At 51.7% G+C, this 18,758-nt stretch overlaps 6 protein-coding genes across 6 annotated transcripts; 5 read left to right on the top strand and 1 right to left on the bottom strand.

Annotated features, from left to right (window-relative positions):
- Positions 1 to 2,658: 2,658 nt before the first annotated feature.
- SCP_1502160 (hypothetical protein) lies at positions 2,659 to 6,427 on the top strand (the record flags this gene model as incomplete). Its single annotated transcript, XM_027764320.1, has 8 exons — positions 2,659 to 2,860; positions 2,919 to 3,323; positions 3,373 to 3,378; positions 3,462 to 3,622; positions 3,679 to 3,792; positions 3,841 to 3,905; positions 3,961 to 4,388; positions 4,443 to 6,427. 8 exons carry the CDS (start codon positions 2,659 to 2,661, stop codon positions 6,425 to 6,427), a joined length of 3,366 nt encoding a protein of 1,121 aa, XP_027620121.1.
- A 1,172-nt stretch (positions 6,428 to 7,599) lies between these two features.
- On the top strand, positions 7,600 to 11,274 carry SCP_1502150 (hypothetical protein; the record flags this gene model as incomplete). The annotated part of the gene is made up of 8 exons (XM_027764319.1): positions 7,600 to 7,655; positions 7,703 to 7,799; positions 7,864 to 8,460; positions 8,588 to 8,710; positions 9,307 to 9,833; positions 10,579 to 10,677; positions 10,728 to 10,846; positions 10,916 to 11,274. The coding sequence occupies 8 exons, from the start codon at positions 7,600 to 7,602 to the stop codon at positions 11,272 to 11,274; spliced, it is 1,977 nt and encodes a 658-aa protein (XP_027620120.1).
- A 388-nt stretch (positions 11,275 to 11,662) lies between these two features.
- SCP_1502140 (hypothetical protein) lies at positions 11,663 to 12,020 on the top strand (the record flags this gene model as incomplete). Its single annotated transcript, XM_027764318.1, has 2 exons — positions 11,663 to 11,758; positions 11,805 to 12,020. The coding sequence occupies 2 exons, from the start codon at positions 11,663 to 11,665 to the stop codon at positions 12,018 to 12,020; spliced, it is 312 nt and encodes a 103-aa protein (XP_027620119.1).
- An 877-nt stretch (positions 12,021 to 12,897) lies between these two features.
- Positions 12,898 to 13,479, top strand: SCP_1502130 (hypothetical protein; the record flags this gene model as incomplete). Its single annotated transcript, XM_027764317.1, has 1 exon — positions 12,898 to 13,479. One exon carries the CDS (start codon positions 12,898 to 12,900, stop codon positions 13,477 to 13,479), a length of 582 nt encoding a protein of 193 aa, XP_027620118.1.
- Positions 13,480 to 14,385: 906 nt separating this feature from the next.
- SCP_1502120 (DUF1212-domain-containing protein) lies at positions 14,386 to 16,910 on the top strand (the record flags this gene model as incomplete). The annotated part of the gene is made up of 9 exons (XM_027764316.1): positions 14,386 to 14,484; positions 14,536 to 14,573; positions 14,621 to 14,705; positions 14,774 to 15,094; positions 15,145 to 15,164; positions 15,214 to 15,351; positions 15,447 to 15,486; positions 15,534 to 15,784; positions 16,514 to 16,910. 9 exons carry the CDS (start codon positions 14,386 to 14,388, stop codon positions 16,908 to 16,910), a joined length of 1,389 nt encoding a protein of 462 aa, XP_027620117.1.
- Positions 16,911 to 17,027: 117 nt separating this feature from the next.
- On the bottom strand, positions 17,028 to 17,216 carry SCP_1502110 (hypothetical protein; the record flags this gene model as incomplete). Its single annotated transcript, XM_027764315.1, has 1 exon — positions 17,028 to 17,216. The coding sequence occupies one exon, from the start codon at positions 17,214 to 17,216 to the stop codon at positions 17,028 to 17,030; it is 189 nt and encodes a 62-aa protein (XP_027620116.1).
- Between the last annotated feature and the right edge of the window lie 1,542 nt (positions 17,217 to 18,758).

The raw sequence follows: 18,758 nt of genomic DNA, 5'->3' as shown, positions 1-18,758 counted from the left end.
TCCACGTCTGATCGCTTTGTGTGCGCAGGGAGATATTTTGCTCCAGTTAGAACTGATGGCGGGTTGTATAATGTCTGAAATATTGCGCATCGAAGACGCGTGAGTGCCGCTAGGCGTGAGGGAACGACCGGTGCGGCCGACATGAGGGTTTGACCATCCGAAAAAGGAAGAAGGCGACTGTTACTCGCTAAACGGTTGCAGTCTTGATATCGTCGGCTAGATTACCAGGGCAATGAACGTTGATGAAGCGTCCACGGTGTCCATGGCCAACGTTGAACCTGAGGCCTGAACGTTGAACGATTGGCCAGGGTCAGTAACATGAATTCGGGATCTTCCGAGCGGCATACACGGTGCGTTACGGTCACCAGCGGCATATACCAGGGGCACCGGCCCGCCGTGGGAAGGTACCACGCGGTGACCACCACAGCCCAGGGACATAGATATAATCTCCTCATTATGCCGTTCAGCCTCCGGTAGTCGCTGCAGGAACCGCTCCTCAGGCTGTTCCTGCGTTGGTATAGCAGGCAACTCTACGTGAAGCCGATGGTCCGATTTGCGAGCGCAAGGCTTCCCTGTCTCCGCGAGTGTCGCTAGAGCCCAGAAGACGCAAAATGCCGGCTACTTATGAAACTTTCACAATGGACACACGAACACTAGAATGACCGTGGTGATTTCTACATCTGGTCGTTCATAGTCTATTGTCATCGTTCATTTTGGTGCGCACTAGTCTGTGATACTTACTCGATATTGGTTTCGATTGTGGTGTGTTTTTCGTTGGCGATGATAGTAGGGAATGTACTATGATTTGAGTCGACGACTATAACACTGACTTCCTTCACAGGGGTTGCAAGTGTGCCCTGGCAGACCATGTCAGGCCTTGTATTCATGCATATCAATTTCCTCAAACCGCGTTGGCAAAAGGACGACGTCCCGGCATATGGCAACGTCGTTCCATTAATATTGCTAAGAAATGACCTAAGCCATCGCAACCTTTCCGGCTTCTGAATCTGAAGCATTAAGGAGTGCATCCTCCGCTGAACGCTGAGCCTCTGCTTATTACGAATATACGATTGCTAAGCCTTTTCTGAATGGCTACCTATCCGTGTTTGACAACTGAAGTACTGACGGACAAAGGATCCCAACAGAGCCCCGCGTGTTCATGTACCGCGACATCACTGACAACTATTGCCTGATCATATCAAGGGGCACACGATTTGGCCGGTGCGGCATCAGCAGGGAGACATACGAGTCAATTTGGCTTCCACTAGTCAATGGCCAGCCAAGTCAGTGAGTGGCGTGCCGAGCAGTATTTGATGAAGGCGGACCTCGCTGACAAGCTATCTTCCCTTGTTCCTTGTTTATATACAAGGCGTTTGCAATCACAGATAGTGCCGTCACAGAAGGTTTGATGTCTGCGTCGAAGTTCGCACTTCGGTGAATGCAGACGTCATTCAAAGCCTCCAGGGTTGTAGGCTACCCTGAAGCATTCATGCGATGGCCTGTCGTGACAAGTTCGCCAGCAGGTCTCCATCGGCTAGAAAAGCCAGCATCCCCAATTTGTCTTTCAACTCCGATAGAGATGTACGTAGCATTCCAATCATGTTCAAACAACGCGTGCACTAGGCACGTTTGAAGGTGTGGCCCCTCGGGTAGTGGAATGGTAAGTTTCGTTATCACTCCGTGCGATCCGGAGGTCTTTGGCCAGATTCAGGCATTCTAAGTGCTTCTGCGACTACAGTCAGCATTCACCGACTAGAATGTCAGTTTTTTCGACGCCATATTCCCTATTATGGGCATCAGAATATCTAGATTTACGTATCAAGTTCCGTTGAGACAGATTCCGATCAGTCTTGTCGAAGGTTCGGGTTTGCTCAATGTGCCATTCCCTCGTCCTGTTGGTGTATTCCATAAACTGTTTCTGGCTGGTATAACCTCCAGCCAGCTGTGTCGATAGTCGTACGTTTGTCACACAGTCTCTTATTCTAGATCCACATTTGTCTGTCTGCGGGTAATTTCATATCGTCTGTGATATTCCAGTATCTCACTGATTCATGCATTGTAAATTAAACCGCATATCGTTCTAAATCATCCCATGCATCGCATATCCTATGCAGGTGAATATAACGGAAATTTCGTGCCTCGTCTACCTAGAGCTAGAGGTGAGTGTGCATTCAGTCATGAATTGCTGTCAACTTACGGAGCATTACAGACGTGACTGGTGGCTGCAATGACGGTGCGCTGATTTACTGAAATATTCCATACGATGTCTGTAACGATGCCTAATCTAAACAGAGCAATGCAGCAGAGCATCGTATCGGGTCTTCGCATGAGCCTACCACTGTTTCAAAACTTGATGGGCCTTCTGCACCTCAGACTCCACGTCGTCGTCGTTACCAAGATCCAGAACCCGAACACACCCCTACGCGACTTCGTACTGTTATCAAGACCCCAAAACAAGCTGCCAGCTGCGAATCAGCGAGAAACAATGCACGACGGCGCGCCGCCTTGCCCCCAGATCCTGCAGGAGCTACGCAAGCGGTGAATGACAAGATGCCAGGTACAATTAAGAACTCCCGTAAGAATGACTCAGGACGTAGACGCGGAGCTAGTACCAGACGCGGACGAAGTGCCACTCCGGTAGCCTTGCTCGAGCCTACCATGGACGTGGAGGATGCAGCGGCTGAAAGTCTTTCTCAGGCAGCACTGGATGTCTCACCCCTCAATCGTGATGTGCGATCTCCCAAGACATCTCCACTACCTTCCATCATGATTTCTACTGTTTCTTCTCCTCTCTCCTCTCAAGACCGAGATTCAACTCGTCTCCCAGTGCAAATGCGTCATTATAATGACGCCAGCTTCGGTATGCCTCAATTTCATCCTTAAACCATTCCATAAGTCAATGTCTCATCCATGCACAGTGTTCCCTCATCACGAACATGGCCTTATGCCATCAGACCTCCAGGCCAGACACGTCAAGGAAGGTAGGATCGAACCAACTGCAGGACCATCTTGGGTGCCCTCAGAGGCTCATGGGCTACACAGCACCTCTCCTGGTGCTCGTACTGGGAATCTGCCTTCGTCTAACATCGAAAACACTCCCATCGAACAAGTGTTTCAGGTCGATGACGAACAAATTTTGCAACAAGGTTTCGTAGAGATCATGAGCATAGTCGAACGGCTGTCTGCAAGGACACGTTTATCTCTCTCTAATATACTTGCACGATGGACTCACAAACTGTCATCCGACCACATTGCGTCTCATTACGACCACGCTTATCAGCGCTTTTGTCAACATTATGTGAATACTTCGGACGCTGCTTCATGTAAGTTCTTTGTGCTCATTATGAATCAGTCTGATACTTTCATTTACAGTGCCAGGTGAAGGAGTTCGACTATTTAGTCCAAATCGTCATAGTAGTACTAATACTTCTTTCCATGATCAAAATCCTACGAACGTGCAGCCTTTCCATCCAGCTATTCCCTCTTTCGCATGGCACAAGGTGACAAGGTTGATAACCTATTGGAGAAATTCAACGAGTTTGAGCTCGTGTCTGGCCAAGGATACACTTCAACCGAGCGTCGTCGGGATTTCACCCAGTGTTTCAATCAATTAAAACACCTGGTACGCATATCTTTAATTTTCAGTTGCACTAGGAAGGGCACTTATTGAAGACACAGGCCGAGATTCATTCGAAATTATATGGTTTCGAGATGGCGTTTGTCATGGCCGGCAACATACCGAATGCTGACTCTGACCTTGCGGACGTATTCGCCACGAAAGAAGCAAGAGGAGTATGTGCTCAATGTCAACCATCCAACACTCTTCTGACTTGACCGCAGTTTTTTGAAATGCGTTGCGGTTCAGACGACAACACTTTGATCTCCCACCTGAAGGCACATATTTAGTACGTCACATCTGACCGTAAATTGCACGGAATTTAACGGTTTGTTTTATTGAAGCAACAATGTATCTCTTGGGATCCTAAATAGGGCGCAGACGAATAAGCTACAGAATCATGTCCAGGATGCTACGTTGTCAGAACCCAAGGCAACACTTACCACGACTGGGCCTGTGAACCAGCAAAGCAATTCAAAAAACCTCACAAAACATGAAAAAATTGTATCTATCAAGTCCATGGGGCGAAAATTGATGGAGAAAGTTGGTATCACCACTTCCGACCTATTTCCGTGGAAGAGGATGCTAGAAGTTTTAGCTGATGCTGGAGCCATATTGGTCAACTATCCTGAGGTTGTCAGGCTGCCCTTGCCTACTTCCGCGAAGAAAGGCATCACTCAACTGACGAAGGTCGAGATTGACATGCTCCACGCGGCAATGACGCGTACAAGGAACCCTTTTGATATCCAGAAATATGAGGGGAAGCTCGAAGGTCGGACAGCGTTACTGTCCGTGTGATGAATGTCTGATCTTGTTCTACCTGTAGACCTACAATCGTCACTCGTCCCCGTAATCTACGGTGGTTCTCCTGGCCCTGATTCCCAAGGAAAGACGGGTTTGAGGTTGTTTCGGAATGGTAGGAGCGTAAACCGAGGTTCCCGCCGAATGAGTGACGACGAGGATGCTGAGGAAAATTCTGGAACCGAAGAAGGATTCCCCATCCTGGAGGTGCCGGTGGCAGCAGATCTACCTGTTAGTGGGAACGACGCGATCGAGTCGATCGAGTCGGATTCTGATGCAGAGATCGATCAGTTAGTGTCATCCTCCCCACCACTCGCTCGGCGCACTCGCTCCCACTCAGCGATGAAGGTTGTGTCTTCAAGTCGTCGAATGAACTTACTCAGTGGCCGCCAAGTTAATCCAGGTGCCGCAGGGAGAGATGCTATCTCTGAAGAGCCTCTGGCCGACGAAACTTCATTGCACCGACCACTGCTTGGCACTAAGCGTAAAAGGGAAATTTCTGCGGGCGACGATGCAAATATTACACAGCCGTTAGCACCCCCTCAAATTGGCATTACGGCTCATAACACAGAACCTAGCTCGAGTGCGCAAGACCTTCGGATGCCCCAAAACGAAGGATTACTGGCCAATTCGATGCCCAGTACGAAACGTCCACGGGTTCATTTCGAAAATTCCATAGCAGACGCTGCTGCGGATCACAGCCTCCGTCATTCGCAGTGTACGAGCGAAGGTAACACCTATGTCACGGAACCGAGCTCAGGCTCGCCACTGCACCCAGGCAACACTAGTCTCACGGTTGGAGCGACGCATCTTCCTCAACCGACGCGCGATAACACTGTTGAGGCCACTGGGTTAGATGATAGTGGGGGCGCAGACCAGGAGCTGATCGAAGAAGTGGACCAGAGAGTGACCTCTGATCCTGGGAGTCTCAAATTCATGGGCGGCACTCCTCTCACAGACAGACGCAGTCACGACGTCACCAGTATTGGTTCTGATCTGGTGGAAGGCAAGCCATCTCTAATGGGGAATAGAGAAGCGAAGACCGACCATGACGGTATTAAGCCAGTTGCCGGTGGCTCAGTCATGCAACACAATACTGACGTGCATGCCAGTGGTCGTGTCATGACTGGCGAAGCTGTGGGTGCGTCGAGGAGCGTTGTCAGCGACGTCCGAGAGGCTCAGCACCCTCCAGCATCGATCCCCCCTTACAGTCCGGTGATGCCGGAACGTGCGCAACCCACCCTCCTCGACGAGGCTAGCCACCCTCCCACATCAATTCCCCCTCATAATTTGGTGATGCCGCATGCACAACAATTATGGGCACCGTACGCTGCACCTGGAAATTATATGCATTCGTCATATCGCCAAGCGCGTCCTCTGCCCACATATCCGGAACGAGGGCGCCATGACGATGCCCCTGCAATGGCTCAGTATCAGGGTACAATGTATGAAGACGGACGAAGTGGTGGTTATGTGCCGTATTCTAGTGGCGCAGCTTATCCTGCAGAACTCCAGTTCCAAGGTCCACCATATGGCTATGGTCCCGACTACACTACAAGTTATGTCTCACCTCACGGATACCCTCCACAATCTTATGCGCCGTACCATTCACCGATGTACCGAAGGTATGGTTCTATGCCTCCTCAGGGATTAGGAGATGCTCCGCTGCAGCAGGGCTATGGCGCGCTCCACCCTCAAGCGGGCTATCTATCGCCATTCCCGTACAAACCATCGCCATCTCCAACTTCCTTTCCTTTGTTATCTCCACGAGAACCTTTAACTTCGTGGCCTCCCATACCGCCGTCGACCACCGGAGAGCCACCGACAGCTAAACCCCGGAAGTCTTCGCTGTATACTCCAGAGCATCTAGCAATGCATCCCGACGAGCTACGAGAAACCTCGACATCGTACGCTGACAAGCCTCCGTCATTCTCTCGGGACGATCCAGCGCCTCCTCATTGGGATGCTGCTACCGATGCCCGCAACCGCCTGCCAGTTGTGCAACAATAAACTGCCTTCTAACATCATGATGTTCAGGAACGTACGTTTATCTCTGCGAAGATTACCGTCCTCGAATCCAGAAAGTCTAACCATAGTGGAGGAAATCTAGAGGTACAGACATATTTCTTGGTATTTCACATTGCGTATGCTACGTAGAATGCATGCTGTCTTCAAAACGATGGATGTGTGGTCAATCGAATATTCAAAGAGGAGATAATGACGTTCTGATGTTTTTCGCGGGATCGTGCATGGATGCGAAAATACATAACTTGGGGGTAAGCGGCGCTGCGTTCGCACGCCATGTCCGATTCCCTATTTATTTTATTGGTAAAGCATGCATTTAATACAAGATCGATATCAATACAAGCGTATAGAGTACAAGATCAATAGAAATACAAGAGAATATAGTACAAGTACAAGCTAACATAGGCACAACGGGCATGATTCAAATAAATGATGAGACTTCTGCACGCGGAACAACCGTTCTGACCTCGGGCGGTCCATCATAAAGACGAGCTACGGTGATGAGTTCCAACCCAGTTCGCCATTTGGTCCAAGTCTTCTCGTCAACGTCTTGCAGAGCGCCGCAACCATGCAAAGCACGGCGGCCAACCCGGCGACGGGCAACAAGTGAAACCGTGACCATTGCCACCAAGACAAGATACTGCACAGGTGATGGGTGAAAGAAACGGGAGCTGTGAACACCAGCATCAGCAGGGCATCTCCGAACGGTATTCAAGCACACTCACAATTGCTCACGGGCTTCGTAGTCATACACATAGCTCAAGATGCAGGAGCGACGACGGGAGGAGGAGAGAGGAGAAAGAGGGGCCTGGTTGTCGTTTCGGCACTGGCAGCAAGGGCGGAATGTTCAAATGCTAAGGCGGATATCCATATTGTTCGCGGAAAGGCCAAATTATTTCGACCGCGGAAATCTATTCTGAGCGAGAATTACTATATGCGGCGCGAGTACAACCTCCTAACAATCTTCTTACGTCAGCGACCACCATACGTGCATTTAGGGAATCGGAAATGGACTGTAAGTCACATGGCAGGTAAACCTAAAATTTAAGATCAACTGCTTTCCCGAGGAATGTTGAACGACTAACTACCCCTACTCCCTACCATTCCCTGCCGCTGTTTAGCCAGCCGCCGCTCGTTGTGCTCGTGCGTAGCTCCCAATGGCTCAGCGATGCAGCCAGAGGGTCGTGATGCCGACACGACTAGCTGGTGTGCCGTGCGTAACATGGCGACGATTACTCGCCCTCGTCGATTGTTTCGCAGACGTAGCGTGTATGAATCGACATCTACACCTGTTGGTCTCTGGCGGGCGATGCTGCTCGTCCGATCGTCAGCATGCAAGTTGTATGCCCTCCCCGTAGTGAGTCATTTCAGCTACGCGCACACGTCGGCTTCAAATTTCCATCGGCTAACGCTCGATGTAGGGCTTTATGCCGGTGATAGAGTCGATCTCGAAAAAAGTCGTCGACACCGAGTTTCCACCGCGTTATCTTTCCAAGGCGTCTCGGAACTCGATCTTCAAGAAGCAACGCATAGACGTTGAACTCTCCTGCGCGGACACTGCCCTTCCTCCGCTTGCCGAAGATGCCGAGGCGGAGGCGTGCAGTGGATATATCCCTCCCACCCAGCGTGCCGTGCAAGAAGCAAACGAGGATCTCGATCAAGATGGCGGAAGCAAAGTCGTAGACATTCCTGACATGTGTCTCATTTTTCCAGACGATGGATATCTCGAGGTCTTCTCCGCAGGTAGAGAAGGAGTCCGTCGTTCATGTGGTCACGAAGTTCTTGGTACCGCAGCTTGCAGCGTTACGCCCGAACCTATCGACTATGAGGGCCTTACCGCACAGCTCACTCAGGCGGTCAAGCCTCATATATCTCAACTCATCGATTTCGCACCGGACAAGCGGGGGACAGCAGGCCTCATCGTTGACAGTTTCATCCCTATCCTGCGTTCCTTGCATGCAGAATTCCCTACGTTCGACGCGACGCGAAGACTTATCGTTGGTAGGCTTGCTACCGAGGTGCGCAAGATGCGATCGAGATCGAGACCACTATTGCTCAACACAAAAATGACGTGTTGCACAAACATGTCCATCGTTCAGTTCGAGCCAGAACCTCTGTCTTTGCGTTCTCAATGGCTGCGGTCAGCTTGGGGGCCCGGTGCGTGGACTATGCAACGAGTTCGTCGTGAAACTCGAACTGCCAGATGTATTCTCGTCGTCGTTGTGCATTTGCAAGAAAGGCCTGTACCGCGCCGTCCGCGGGCCGATCGTGAGCCGTGGCCACGTAGACCGTCACCATCAGAGCACTGTCAGGCAAACTTGTAGTGGCGAGGGAGCGGAAGTAGAGGTTGAGTGCTTCCGTGAGGCCACCACGGAACGTCCAGGACCGCTAAGGACTGTAGGGACTAGGACGTCAACGTGAGCGGGCTGTTACTGGTACGTGACATCTTTCGGGAGAGATCGAAGAGGGTTCGCTGACTCTAGCCTGCGGATTATGTTCAGCAGAAACCTTTCGTGATGCGCGTCGCAAGACATGTCTGACTTGCAGTGTGCAGAGCAGATCGTGCGATCGAGCTCGCTCACGGCACTCCGCGAGAAGTACACCTCGTAGTATGGTCCGTCCGTGCATCATAGATCCAGTTCGCTAAATGCACCCCCGCCTTACGGTTCACTTTCGCCATTGGCCATTGGATGACCGGTTCGTGAAGGTCCAGCATCCCTGCGACTTGGACAGTTGGCGTGTCGGGTACGATTGTCCCCAGCTGATTCCTTTTGATGGGGTTCCCTGTAGACACGACTGTCTGCAAGGGACTCTCTCATGTGTGTCACCTGTCCAATTGATGTCCATCTCCCCGCCATTTCAAGTTGTATGCCTCGCGAGATGGTTCGTGCATCTGGGATGAGGATGCCGTGCGGTTGGATCAGTTGAAGGTGGCGTTGAAGAACGTGGGATTCTCGAAAAGACATGTCGCGCAGAAGTGCCAGCTGGTTGCTGCTATTCTCCATCTGGGTAACCTGGAATTCCATACCGATCGCTCTCGCAACGAAGACGCTGCTGTCGTGGGCAACACGGATGTCCTCGATATCGTCGCAGATTTCTTGGACGTGCAGCCGGAAGCTTTGGAGGCTGCGCTATCGTACAGAACGAAGATGGGGAAGAAGGAACTATGTACAATCTTCCTGGATCCCGACGGTGCCTCTGATAACCGAGACGAACTCGTGAAGCCGCTATACTCCCTCCTGTTTGCATGGTTGAACGAACACGTCAACCAACGCCTTTGCCACGACGACTTCAATATGTTCATCGGACTGTTTGACTTACCCGGCCCCCAGAACATGACTAGCCGGCCGAACTCCCTAGATCAGTTCTGCGTCAACTTCGCTAACAAGCGGTTACAGAACTTCACACAGAAGATACGATCTTTCCTTCGACCATTGACGGCGATCTTCTTGAGCTCGTCCATCTGTCGTACGGCTTCCGTCTTGTTGATGACTCTAAGCATCTTCAGGCGGGTGATGTTTTCAGGGTTGAGACACACATTGTCTCCGTTGTCAACCGCAATGCCGGCAAGGCTGTGTGAGTTAAAGGCTTCGCTATCGGAGGTAGAAAGGCCGTAATCGAGGTTGTGTCTACTTTCCTCTACCGTGGTAACTACTCCGAATACGACAACACATTCGAATTTCTCGGTGCTCTGGATTACTCCATAGAATTGGCGACCGAAACTCCATAGAATTGGCGACCGAAGCTGACGTGGGAGTATTGCAGTCGGAGGAGTGGTTTGAGTGGGATCGCCCGTCGAAACTGCTTCAGGCTGTGTGAAGTTCGAGGTCACCTACCGTAGCAAGACATGTTGCAAGTCGATACCAGTCTCCAGCGACATTTGTGTCCGCGACCAGATCAAACGTCTAATCTAGGTCGGTGCCGTTGATTTCCTGCAGGACGTGACAGCGGGGGTAACCCAATTATCTCGCGTCCCTGCAAGCCCCAAGGTCTCTGAGTGCCTCTTCTGAATGGGTACACCATGACGAAGGCGGGTGCAGCCGTCTTCAACTTCTCGGCGACGAACGAGCCTTACTCCGAGGCCTCTGGTAACTTCAATCCCATCCACGTCAACTCCTACTTCGCCGATTTGGCAGGTGTTTCCCCCACAATCACGCACAGCATGTGGTCGAGCTCGCTGCCAGGCGCTACGTTGAGACGGTCGTTGTGCAAGGTCGCCCGGAGCGAGTTGTCGCGTAAGTCCGTCCGATATGACATGTGTAGCTCTCACTGATGAATGCACCAGATATGACGTCGCCTTCGTAGGAATGGTCATTCCTGGGGATGAGCTTCGGATGAAGACCAGGCACAGCGACATACAGGATGGCAACACTGTTGTCAAGGTCGAGACATTCAATGACAAGGGTGAGAAGGTTTTGGAACGCACTGCCGAAGTCGCGTAGCCTAAGACCGTCTTTGTCTTCACTGGCCAAGGTTCCCAAGAGCAGGGTATGGCTATGGACTTCTATAAGTCCGCTCCAGCTGCTCGATCTGTCTGGGATGCTGCCGATATTCATCTTACTGCTGTCTATGGCTTCTCTATTATTGAGATCGTCAAGGACAACCTGGAGGAGAAGACTATCCATTTTGGTGGCATCAAGGGTCAGGCCATGCAGCAGCGGCACATGTATATGAACTACGACAATATAGACGGGGACGGTAGCGTGAAGACTCTTCTGCTACACATTCAGTCATCTATCTGGACTCTTGTGTGCCACACAGTTTGGCCGATCGCGCAAGTCATGACCGAACGTGCCGTCTTCGAGGACATGCGTTCGAAAGACTTCGTTTGATCAGAAGACTCCGCATTCACCGGATGCTCTTTGGGAGAATATTCGGCTCTCGCATCTATTGCTGACGTCCTCCCCATCTCGTCCCTTCTTGACGTCGTCTTCTACCGTGGTATCACTATGCCACGCGCTGTTGAGCGTGAAGCTCAGAACCCTTCCACCTGTGCGCGGTGAGCCCAAGCCGCATCTCGAAGACTTTCACGGCTACTGCGCTGCGCGAGGTTATCGACGATATCGCTCACCGCACACACAGTGCTTGCTCGAGATCGTCAATTACAACGTATGCCGTGGATAAAACTAATGAAGTTGACATGGTTCTCTCAATTCATACTTTGTTTCGTTGCCAGGTCAACAATATGCCTGTGCCGATGAATTGGTCGCTCTGCAAACCATGACCAACATCTTGAACTACCTGAAGATGAGCATGGAGAAGGTGGGGTATTGCCCACCACTACGATTTCGAGCGTTCCATCGAGAGCGAACCTTCGTCAGCGCTTACAGGCATGGCGACGAGGACTCTGAAAGCGAAGTAGGAGGTGCAAGAGGATTCGGTTAGCCGAAGTCGTGCGATCCTTTGTCATGCGAAGAACACCAAGGAGGTGTACTACCAGTTCACGGATCAGGGTGAGGCTGCTGCTGTCGAGTCCCCTCCCGAAGCTGTTGCTACTCCCGCACCAGCAGCTGTGCCCGTTACTGTCCCTGCTGCTCCGGTCTCGGCTTGCCCATTAGGGTTGAAGATGTTCCCTTGAAAGCCGTCGAAATTCTCTCTGTGGTCGTCGCTCAGAAGCTCAATAATAAGGTGAAGGAAATGCCGCTCTCGACCTCGATTAAGGACTTCGTTTGGGGCGAGTCGACTCTGCAAAACGAAATTCTCGGCGATCTGCGGCTGGAGTTCACGTCTGCTCCTGAGAAGGATCGGCTCTTGGCACTGGCTTTTCGGGGTCACTGGGCAAGTATAGCTCTGGCCTCGTCTCCCACGTCGTGGGTAGCAAGATCCCTGGTGGTTGCAATATCTCTGCAATCAAAGCGTGCTGGTCGAAGATGTAGGGCCTTGTCCGACTCGCGCGGACGGAGTCTTACTATTGAGTACCACCACGGAGCCTCCCAAATGCCTCGGTTCAGACGTAGAAGCCCAGACGTGGCTTGATACGGTCGTCACCCCCTATACAGGCAGCGCCCTGGGATCTCCCTCGCCGGTGAAGCGAGCGGTGGCGGTGGCGGTGGCGCAGGAGGTCCGACGATCAACGAGTTCTTACCCTACCTTACGGCGCGATTGTTTGATCCCAGTTTCTCAAAGCAGACCGGCAACTCCATCGAAGAAGCTGTCGCTGCTTCGTTTTGCGCTACAGATACCAGAAGGGTTGTGGCTTCCCTTACCAGTGGTATCGAAGTTATATCATGAGCTGAACAGGAGCCCTTGTCAGCAGTGAATATCTCCGTCATCGTCCTTCAGTTCCAACCAAAGTTTGGGGAAGCTGGCGAGCCAGACGAATATCAAGTGAACGGAGACGTCTCTGCGTAGAACGCGATCGCACCGCGTGCACGCTCGCCCTATCGCAAACGGCATACATCAATTCCATCATCCACAGGTTTGGTTTCGAAGATTTGAAGCTACTCACCACGCCTATGGATCCGAACACGACGCTTTCGAGTGCGCAGTCGCCGCAAACGACTGCAGAGGCCGCCGCCATGCGCGACATTCCTTATCGCGAGGCTGTAGGCTCGTTGATGTACGCGTCGCTCGGTACACGGCCGGACATCACATATGCCGTCTCGTCCCTTTCGCGGTTCTCAGACAACCCCGGGAAAGCACACTGGGAAGCTGTCAAGCGTGTCTTCAGGCATCTGTCGGGCACAAAGGACTTGAAGCTTACCTACGGAGCGCAGGAACTGGACCTGGTGGGCTACACGGACGCGGATGGCTCCATGCACGAAGATCGGAAGGTGTTCTCGGGCTATGCTTTCCTCATCGACGGCGGCGCGGTCTCTTGGAGTTCCAAACGCCAGGAGATCATTGCGTTGTCGACGACCGAGGCGGAGTATGTGGCAGCGACGCATGCAGCGAAAGAAGCGCTTTTGCTACGCTCCCTAATGGTCGAAGACAAGGAGGTTCTCGCCCATCTCACGCCTCTAACGTTGGACTTTCTCCGGGAAAGTCGATTGGTGAAGAGACGGCGGGAGGGGAGGACTACTGACAGATCACTTTGAGAATAGACAGTTCTGCGCAGCGAGGCCTACACCGTTAGGGTGCGGCGCGAACATGTTGCTCGCGGTCAAGGCTCTCCGTCGATCAACGACAAGGAGCCCAACAAAAGATGGAGAGCATCAGAGGGGGTTTTGCCTGAGACATCGTCATTCAAGCATGCCAAGTGACGTGTACCTGCGCGATTTGAAGAATGTCTGACGGATGATCAGCTGGCGCAACGCTTGCAAGAGGTGCATCATTTATCCTTATTGCCTCTGGGCACCCTTGAAGCAGCCGGAGTGCTCATGTTGTTATTCATTACTTTTATTAGAATCACGAGGAGCACCGGCAACATTGGAGAAAAGGTTCATTCCTGGGGACAGTTCGTTTTCGGTTGAAGGGTGCGAGCCCACTATTTTAGCAGATGAAGAGACCACTGCTATTGATAACCGCGCCCGAATGATTGCACTAACCACGGCAATGGGATAAAGGGCTCCAGTTCTGTTTATTAACTATGTCGTTGATAATTTTCCGGCTGGACTGATTCAGCTATCGAGTCTTTCGACTGCGTCCAAATAGACACAGTTCAGCTCCCCCAGGTTGACCTTAGCCATTTACGCGCGCTCTCATCTGTGGGAGGAGCCGTTACTTCATCTCCTCTTCTCTTTCTGCCACCAACTACTGCTTCATCCATCATCCTCGCGTATCCTCTCTCCTCGATGGAATATCAAATTGTCGTCAATAACAAAACTTTCAAGGTGAGTTAAAAGTACTAGATGTGACCAATGGCATACTGACACTGCGCAGACGATGACTCGAATCTTAACGAGAGATCACACCCAGAGGAGGAACGTGAAGTGGGAAGCATTTGTCAATGTATCTCTGTTTCTGAGTGTAATGTCTGCTGTGCTCAGTAACTCCTACAGGCGATGTTGGGGATAGGATTTAAAGTTAGCGGCACTGCCGGCTCGAAGTTTCGCTTTGATCCTCCCGGCCATATGCAACGTCAGGCAATAGTGATCCACGATGTACGTAGCTTCTTGACGTTAGAGAATTCTCAATTGCTGACGGTTTGATAGTGTCACGGCGCGGACATTAGAAAAGACAGGCTACTCGAGTAAGTAGTCTTACCGGTTCCCCCATTGGGTATTAACCTGTTTTCAGGCTGCGAAGTACATTGGAAGATTGTTACGACTGGACGGAGGAAACTTTTATCACAAGGTCTGAAGTAGAAGAAGACGATTGGATTGTTATTTGATGCGACTTGCGAAAGCATTAATGATATTCGGTGCTCCTTCGCATCGAATCGAATCGCAGCTGCTTTCCGCCGCGCGGATTTTGGAGGTCGATGCCGAATTCATTCGCATTCCCGGTGTCATTATTTGCTCCTTCGGTGACCAGGATACGAAGACCTCAGAGATGCACTTCGTGAAGTGTGCCGGTCGTCTCGCGCTTGGCAGCCTTCATGAAGTCCACCAAATTTATCGTATCAAGGCAACGGAACAGCTCAATGTGCTGCTTGATTCGAATCCGCTCTATGGCGCGATATTTCGCAGTTCCCTGGCGTTCTTCATCTCCGCCTTGATTTGCCCACTTGCATTTGGTGGATCTTTTTGGATATGTGGATTGCTGGAGCAGGTGCCACCATCCTGTCTATCACGCAAATTGGAGTCGCATCCAAGAGTCAGTTGTATGCGAATGTCTTCGAGTGAGTGCTCAGCTACTCATACGCCAATTGGTTCTAACGATCGTTTCAGAATCACCGTCACCATCTTCATCTCCTTCCTCGCCCGCGGTCTGAGCAGTATTCGCAGTCAGATAATCTGCTACACTGCCGTTTCCTCTGCCGGTATCGTCGGTATTCTTCCGGGTTATTCTTCCGGAATACCTCATTCGTAAGTTTCGGTCTCATTTCTTAGTAAGATCATACTGAACTTTCTGCAGTGAGCAGTTTTCTTGAACTGGCCTCATAGAACATTGTTTGCGGTAGCGTGAAGATGGTTTATGCTTTGATTTATACACTATTCTTGGTGAGATTACCCCCGCACATCGCTTATTTCAACTAATCCAATTACAGGGTTTCGGCTTACAGATTGGTTCTGATCTCTATCTACTCTTCGACCAAGGTGCCCGCCATGACCTCGCAACTCTGGCGGCTCGCATGACGACTGCGGTCACTATCGCCGGTGCCTTCCTCGCCGATAATGCCACCACAACAACCAACGCTACTGACGGCGCGAGCGAGTTACAAGGAACCTTCACTTTCACGAACTCTACACCTTACATCGTCGAGCACATCATCACAGGCTGCTACACCTCTTTCCCCATGTGTGACGTCATGTTCTCTGCTGGATTTACTTACACGCAAAGTTCGACGTCTTTTATCTCGCGCGTACTGAAATATAAAATAAAATCGTAGGCTCTGTACACAGATTACTGCATGTGCTCCATGGCGCTAGTGTTCAAATTACTACAACTTGGTTGCTCTTCCTCGGTCGCCTCTGTCTAGCGTCTCAAAATTTGTTCCCTCTATGAGCGACGGTATCTCTGCCTCCACATCCGACAGCTACGCCGTTTGGTAATTCTGCCTGGTGAGAGTGCAAGATCTCGTCTGTGCGGGGATGGATATCTACGCCCCTTCATTGAAGGTGTCTATGTCCGTAGTTTCTTGGCTAGCTTTTTCTGGACTGTAGAAGGTAGTTCGCAGAAATGCTCAGAGCACCGACCGTAACACGGGATCCCCTGATATCGCTGGTCAGCGTGGCCTAGTTTCAGAATGTTTGGAAACCCTCTAGGGCGATGCCATTCCAGACGAGATCACTTCACGCTGCATCGCTATCATGAACCGCGCTGATCCCGAGCTCGTGATATACATGCAGTACTGCATCGGTCTAGCAGCGCGACCCTCCCCGCGGCGATACTTACAAGCTCGCGAAGCTGTTCGGCCAGCAGCTCGTCAATAACTGCCGTGAACTCCCGGGGCAGCCGCCCCTTTACCAAGATGGTGGGTTTATTATCAACTGTGTACGTACCACGATGCTGATTGTTTCACTCCAGCGACATCCCCCGCTACGCCGTAAACGGAGGGAGACACCATTTACTCAGGGATTGTCCGCGAGAACGTTCCTCGTGCTCGGCCTGCGCCCACTCATGCTCCTCCGCCATCCGCCGGCTTTCCTCGAGCACCCGGCTCAGCACCTCGTCTTCGTCCTCACTGTCCCCACCACCGTCTCCTGCACCGCCGCCGTCTGACGACGCCCCTCCTCCGCCTCTTCCTCCGCCGCCTTTCTTGTCCGCTCCGCCCGCTCGTCCTCGACCAACGCGCACACCTTCGCGACCAGCTCCGCCTTCTACACCGCCAATCGCGCATTCCGGGGCACCGACAGCTGCCTCAGCTGCTACTCAATCAGGTCCCCGCGGCGCACGAGCTCGCGCATGCTGCGAGTTCGCCTAGAAGCCCGCGCCGCCCGGGAAGAGTTACCGGTAGGGCGGCAGGAAGCGCGGCGGCTGCATGGAACGTGCTGCTCTAGAAGACATCCATGATGGCCACTGCGGGGTCGCGCGCGAAAAGTCAGTACAACCAGGCGAAGGTGGAAGGGAGACGGAGCAGGCGCGGGACATGCACCATGGTAGCCTTGGCCGCGTACCGCGCGGCAGGGCTCATGTTGAGCAGCGTGAGCTTGAGATTCTGCTCCTCGTGGGTCCTCGAGGACGGAGGAGCAGATGAGCTGCACGGTGGTGACCGCGACCGCGTCAGCATGCTGCGTGCCGTGCGCCTTGGCGCGCGATATCTGCGCGAGTACCTAGTAGTCGTAAAAGTACAGTGTGACTGCCCATCCAACGCACAAATTTATCTCGGGCAGGTGATACTCGTGTGTGGATGTAGTCCTGAGGGAGCGCCGCACGACACAGGTGAGTGTGACAAATGAGAGAACAACACTGCAGAAATGATGCAGTAGGAACGATATAGGATTCCTTCGAATTCCTATCTGCGAGATGACTACATACCTGCTTTAGACTCCGTTGCCTATAGTTTCACGTAGGTGGGTTGTAGATGCTCTGCATCAATCTTCGTGCTTAAGCTGGAGGATAGCCCTAGGTTCGACGCAAACCCTCTGATAACGTCGGAGGTGTTTGTAACAATGTACCGGGTACAGTACTGAAGGGGTCTGCAGAGTGGCGCGGCGGGTTGTTACCGGTTTGAAGCAGGCATTACAACCGGATACTGATCGATAAGAAAATCCAATTGTAACTCGTGGTAACAAATTTGTAACGAATCGCCCACCCTACAGACCCTTAGTAACAACCGAACTTTGATACAAGACCGTCCACGCGGAACGCGGACGGTGTTGATATAAGGATAGCCCCTGGTGACTATATAGACCTGACTGAAATTGGATTGTTGCTTGCCACTGCACACCGCGGGTCTTTGCTAGCGGATATCGTAAGGTGCTGTAGGTAGTATGCTGTAGGGTGATATTGACTCAATGCAGTGGTATAGACGAGCTCCCTTCATTGAAATTTTACTCCAGCGTTTGTCGAGCTATTCGCAATTACAAAGAAAAGAGAGCGTACATCAATGTCTATTCCTATGTTGAGTTCATTGAGAACCCCATTTATCTCTGCACGCTGGAAAAAGGAAGAGGCGCTTCAACTTCGGGCGACCGACTGAATATGCTCTCCATCATCTCCATGCTCTAATATATGCCCGGTCTGCGTTCTCAAAGGTAACTGTAAGACAGGATAAAACATGAGATTCTGGTACGCTGCCGATTACGGTAAGCCGCTTTTCCGAGTCTGGCAGTGTGTTGACTAGAACTTACGATCTGGTGTGTCGTACACTCCTACCGACTCTTCGTGACTCTCGTCGTGACGGTCGTCACGCTCGCGAAGCATTGTCTCCGCAAATGTCAGGCGTCTTCGCCTCATCATTCTGACGTTTGGTAGGCATAGGCGATTCTCTGCTCCATGTTTCGCCAGAGGAACGTCACGCCACATTGCTGGACGAGAGGATTCCTCTACTGTGCCATCGGACTCCCTGAACCTAGGCACCTTTTGCCTGTCGATGCGACGTTTAAAGAGCTTCGCATACTGTGCAAGGAGTTCAGGATGCGAGATTTCGGTTGCCTGTAATTCTCTTGGCATACTGGTTGCGGGACCTTTGGTCATTCCAGTTCTGTTGGCTTTGTGCCTGGCCGGGAACGATGGGTAAATATTGCCACCATTTCCTGGTTCCGTTCGTGCGAGTTGAGCAGCTGGAAGACCATACACAGTAGCACGCCAGCGATGTGTCCCGTCGTTC

The sequence above is a fragment of the Sparassis crispa genome (genome assembly GCF_003851025.1).
Source record: "Sparassis crispa DNA, contig_000014F, whole genome shotgun sequence".
In the NCBI taxonomy this organism is placed as follows: domain Eukaryota; kingdom Fungi; phylum Basidiomycota; class Agaricomycetes; order Polyporales; family Sparassidaceae; genus Sparassis; species Sparassis crispa.
Note: the sequence above shows the minus strand (reverse complement) of the source record. Positions and strands in the feature narration are given on the sequence as shown.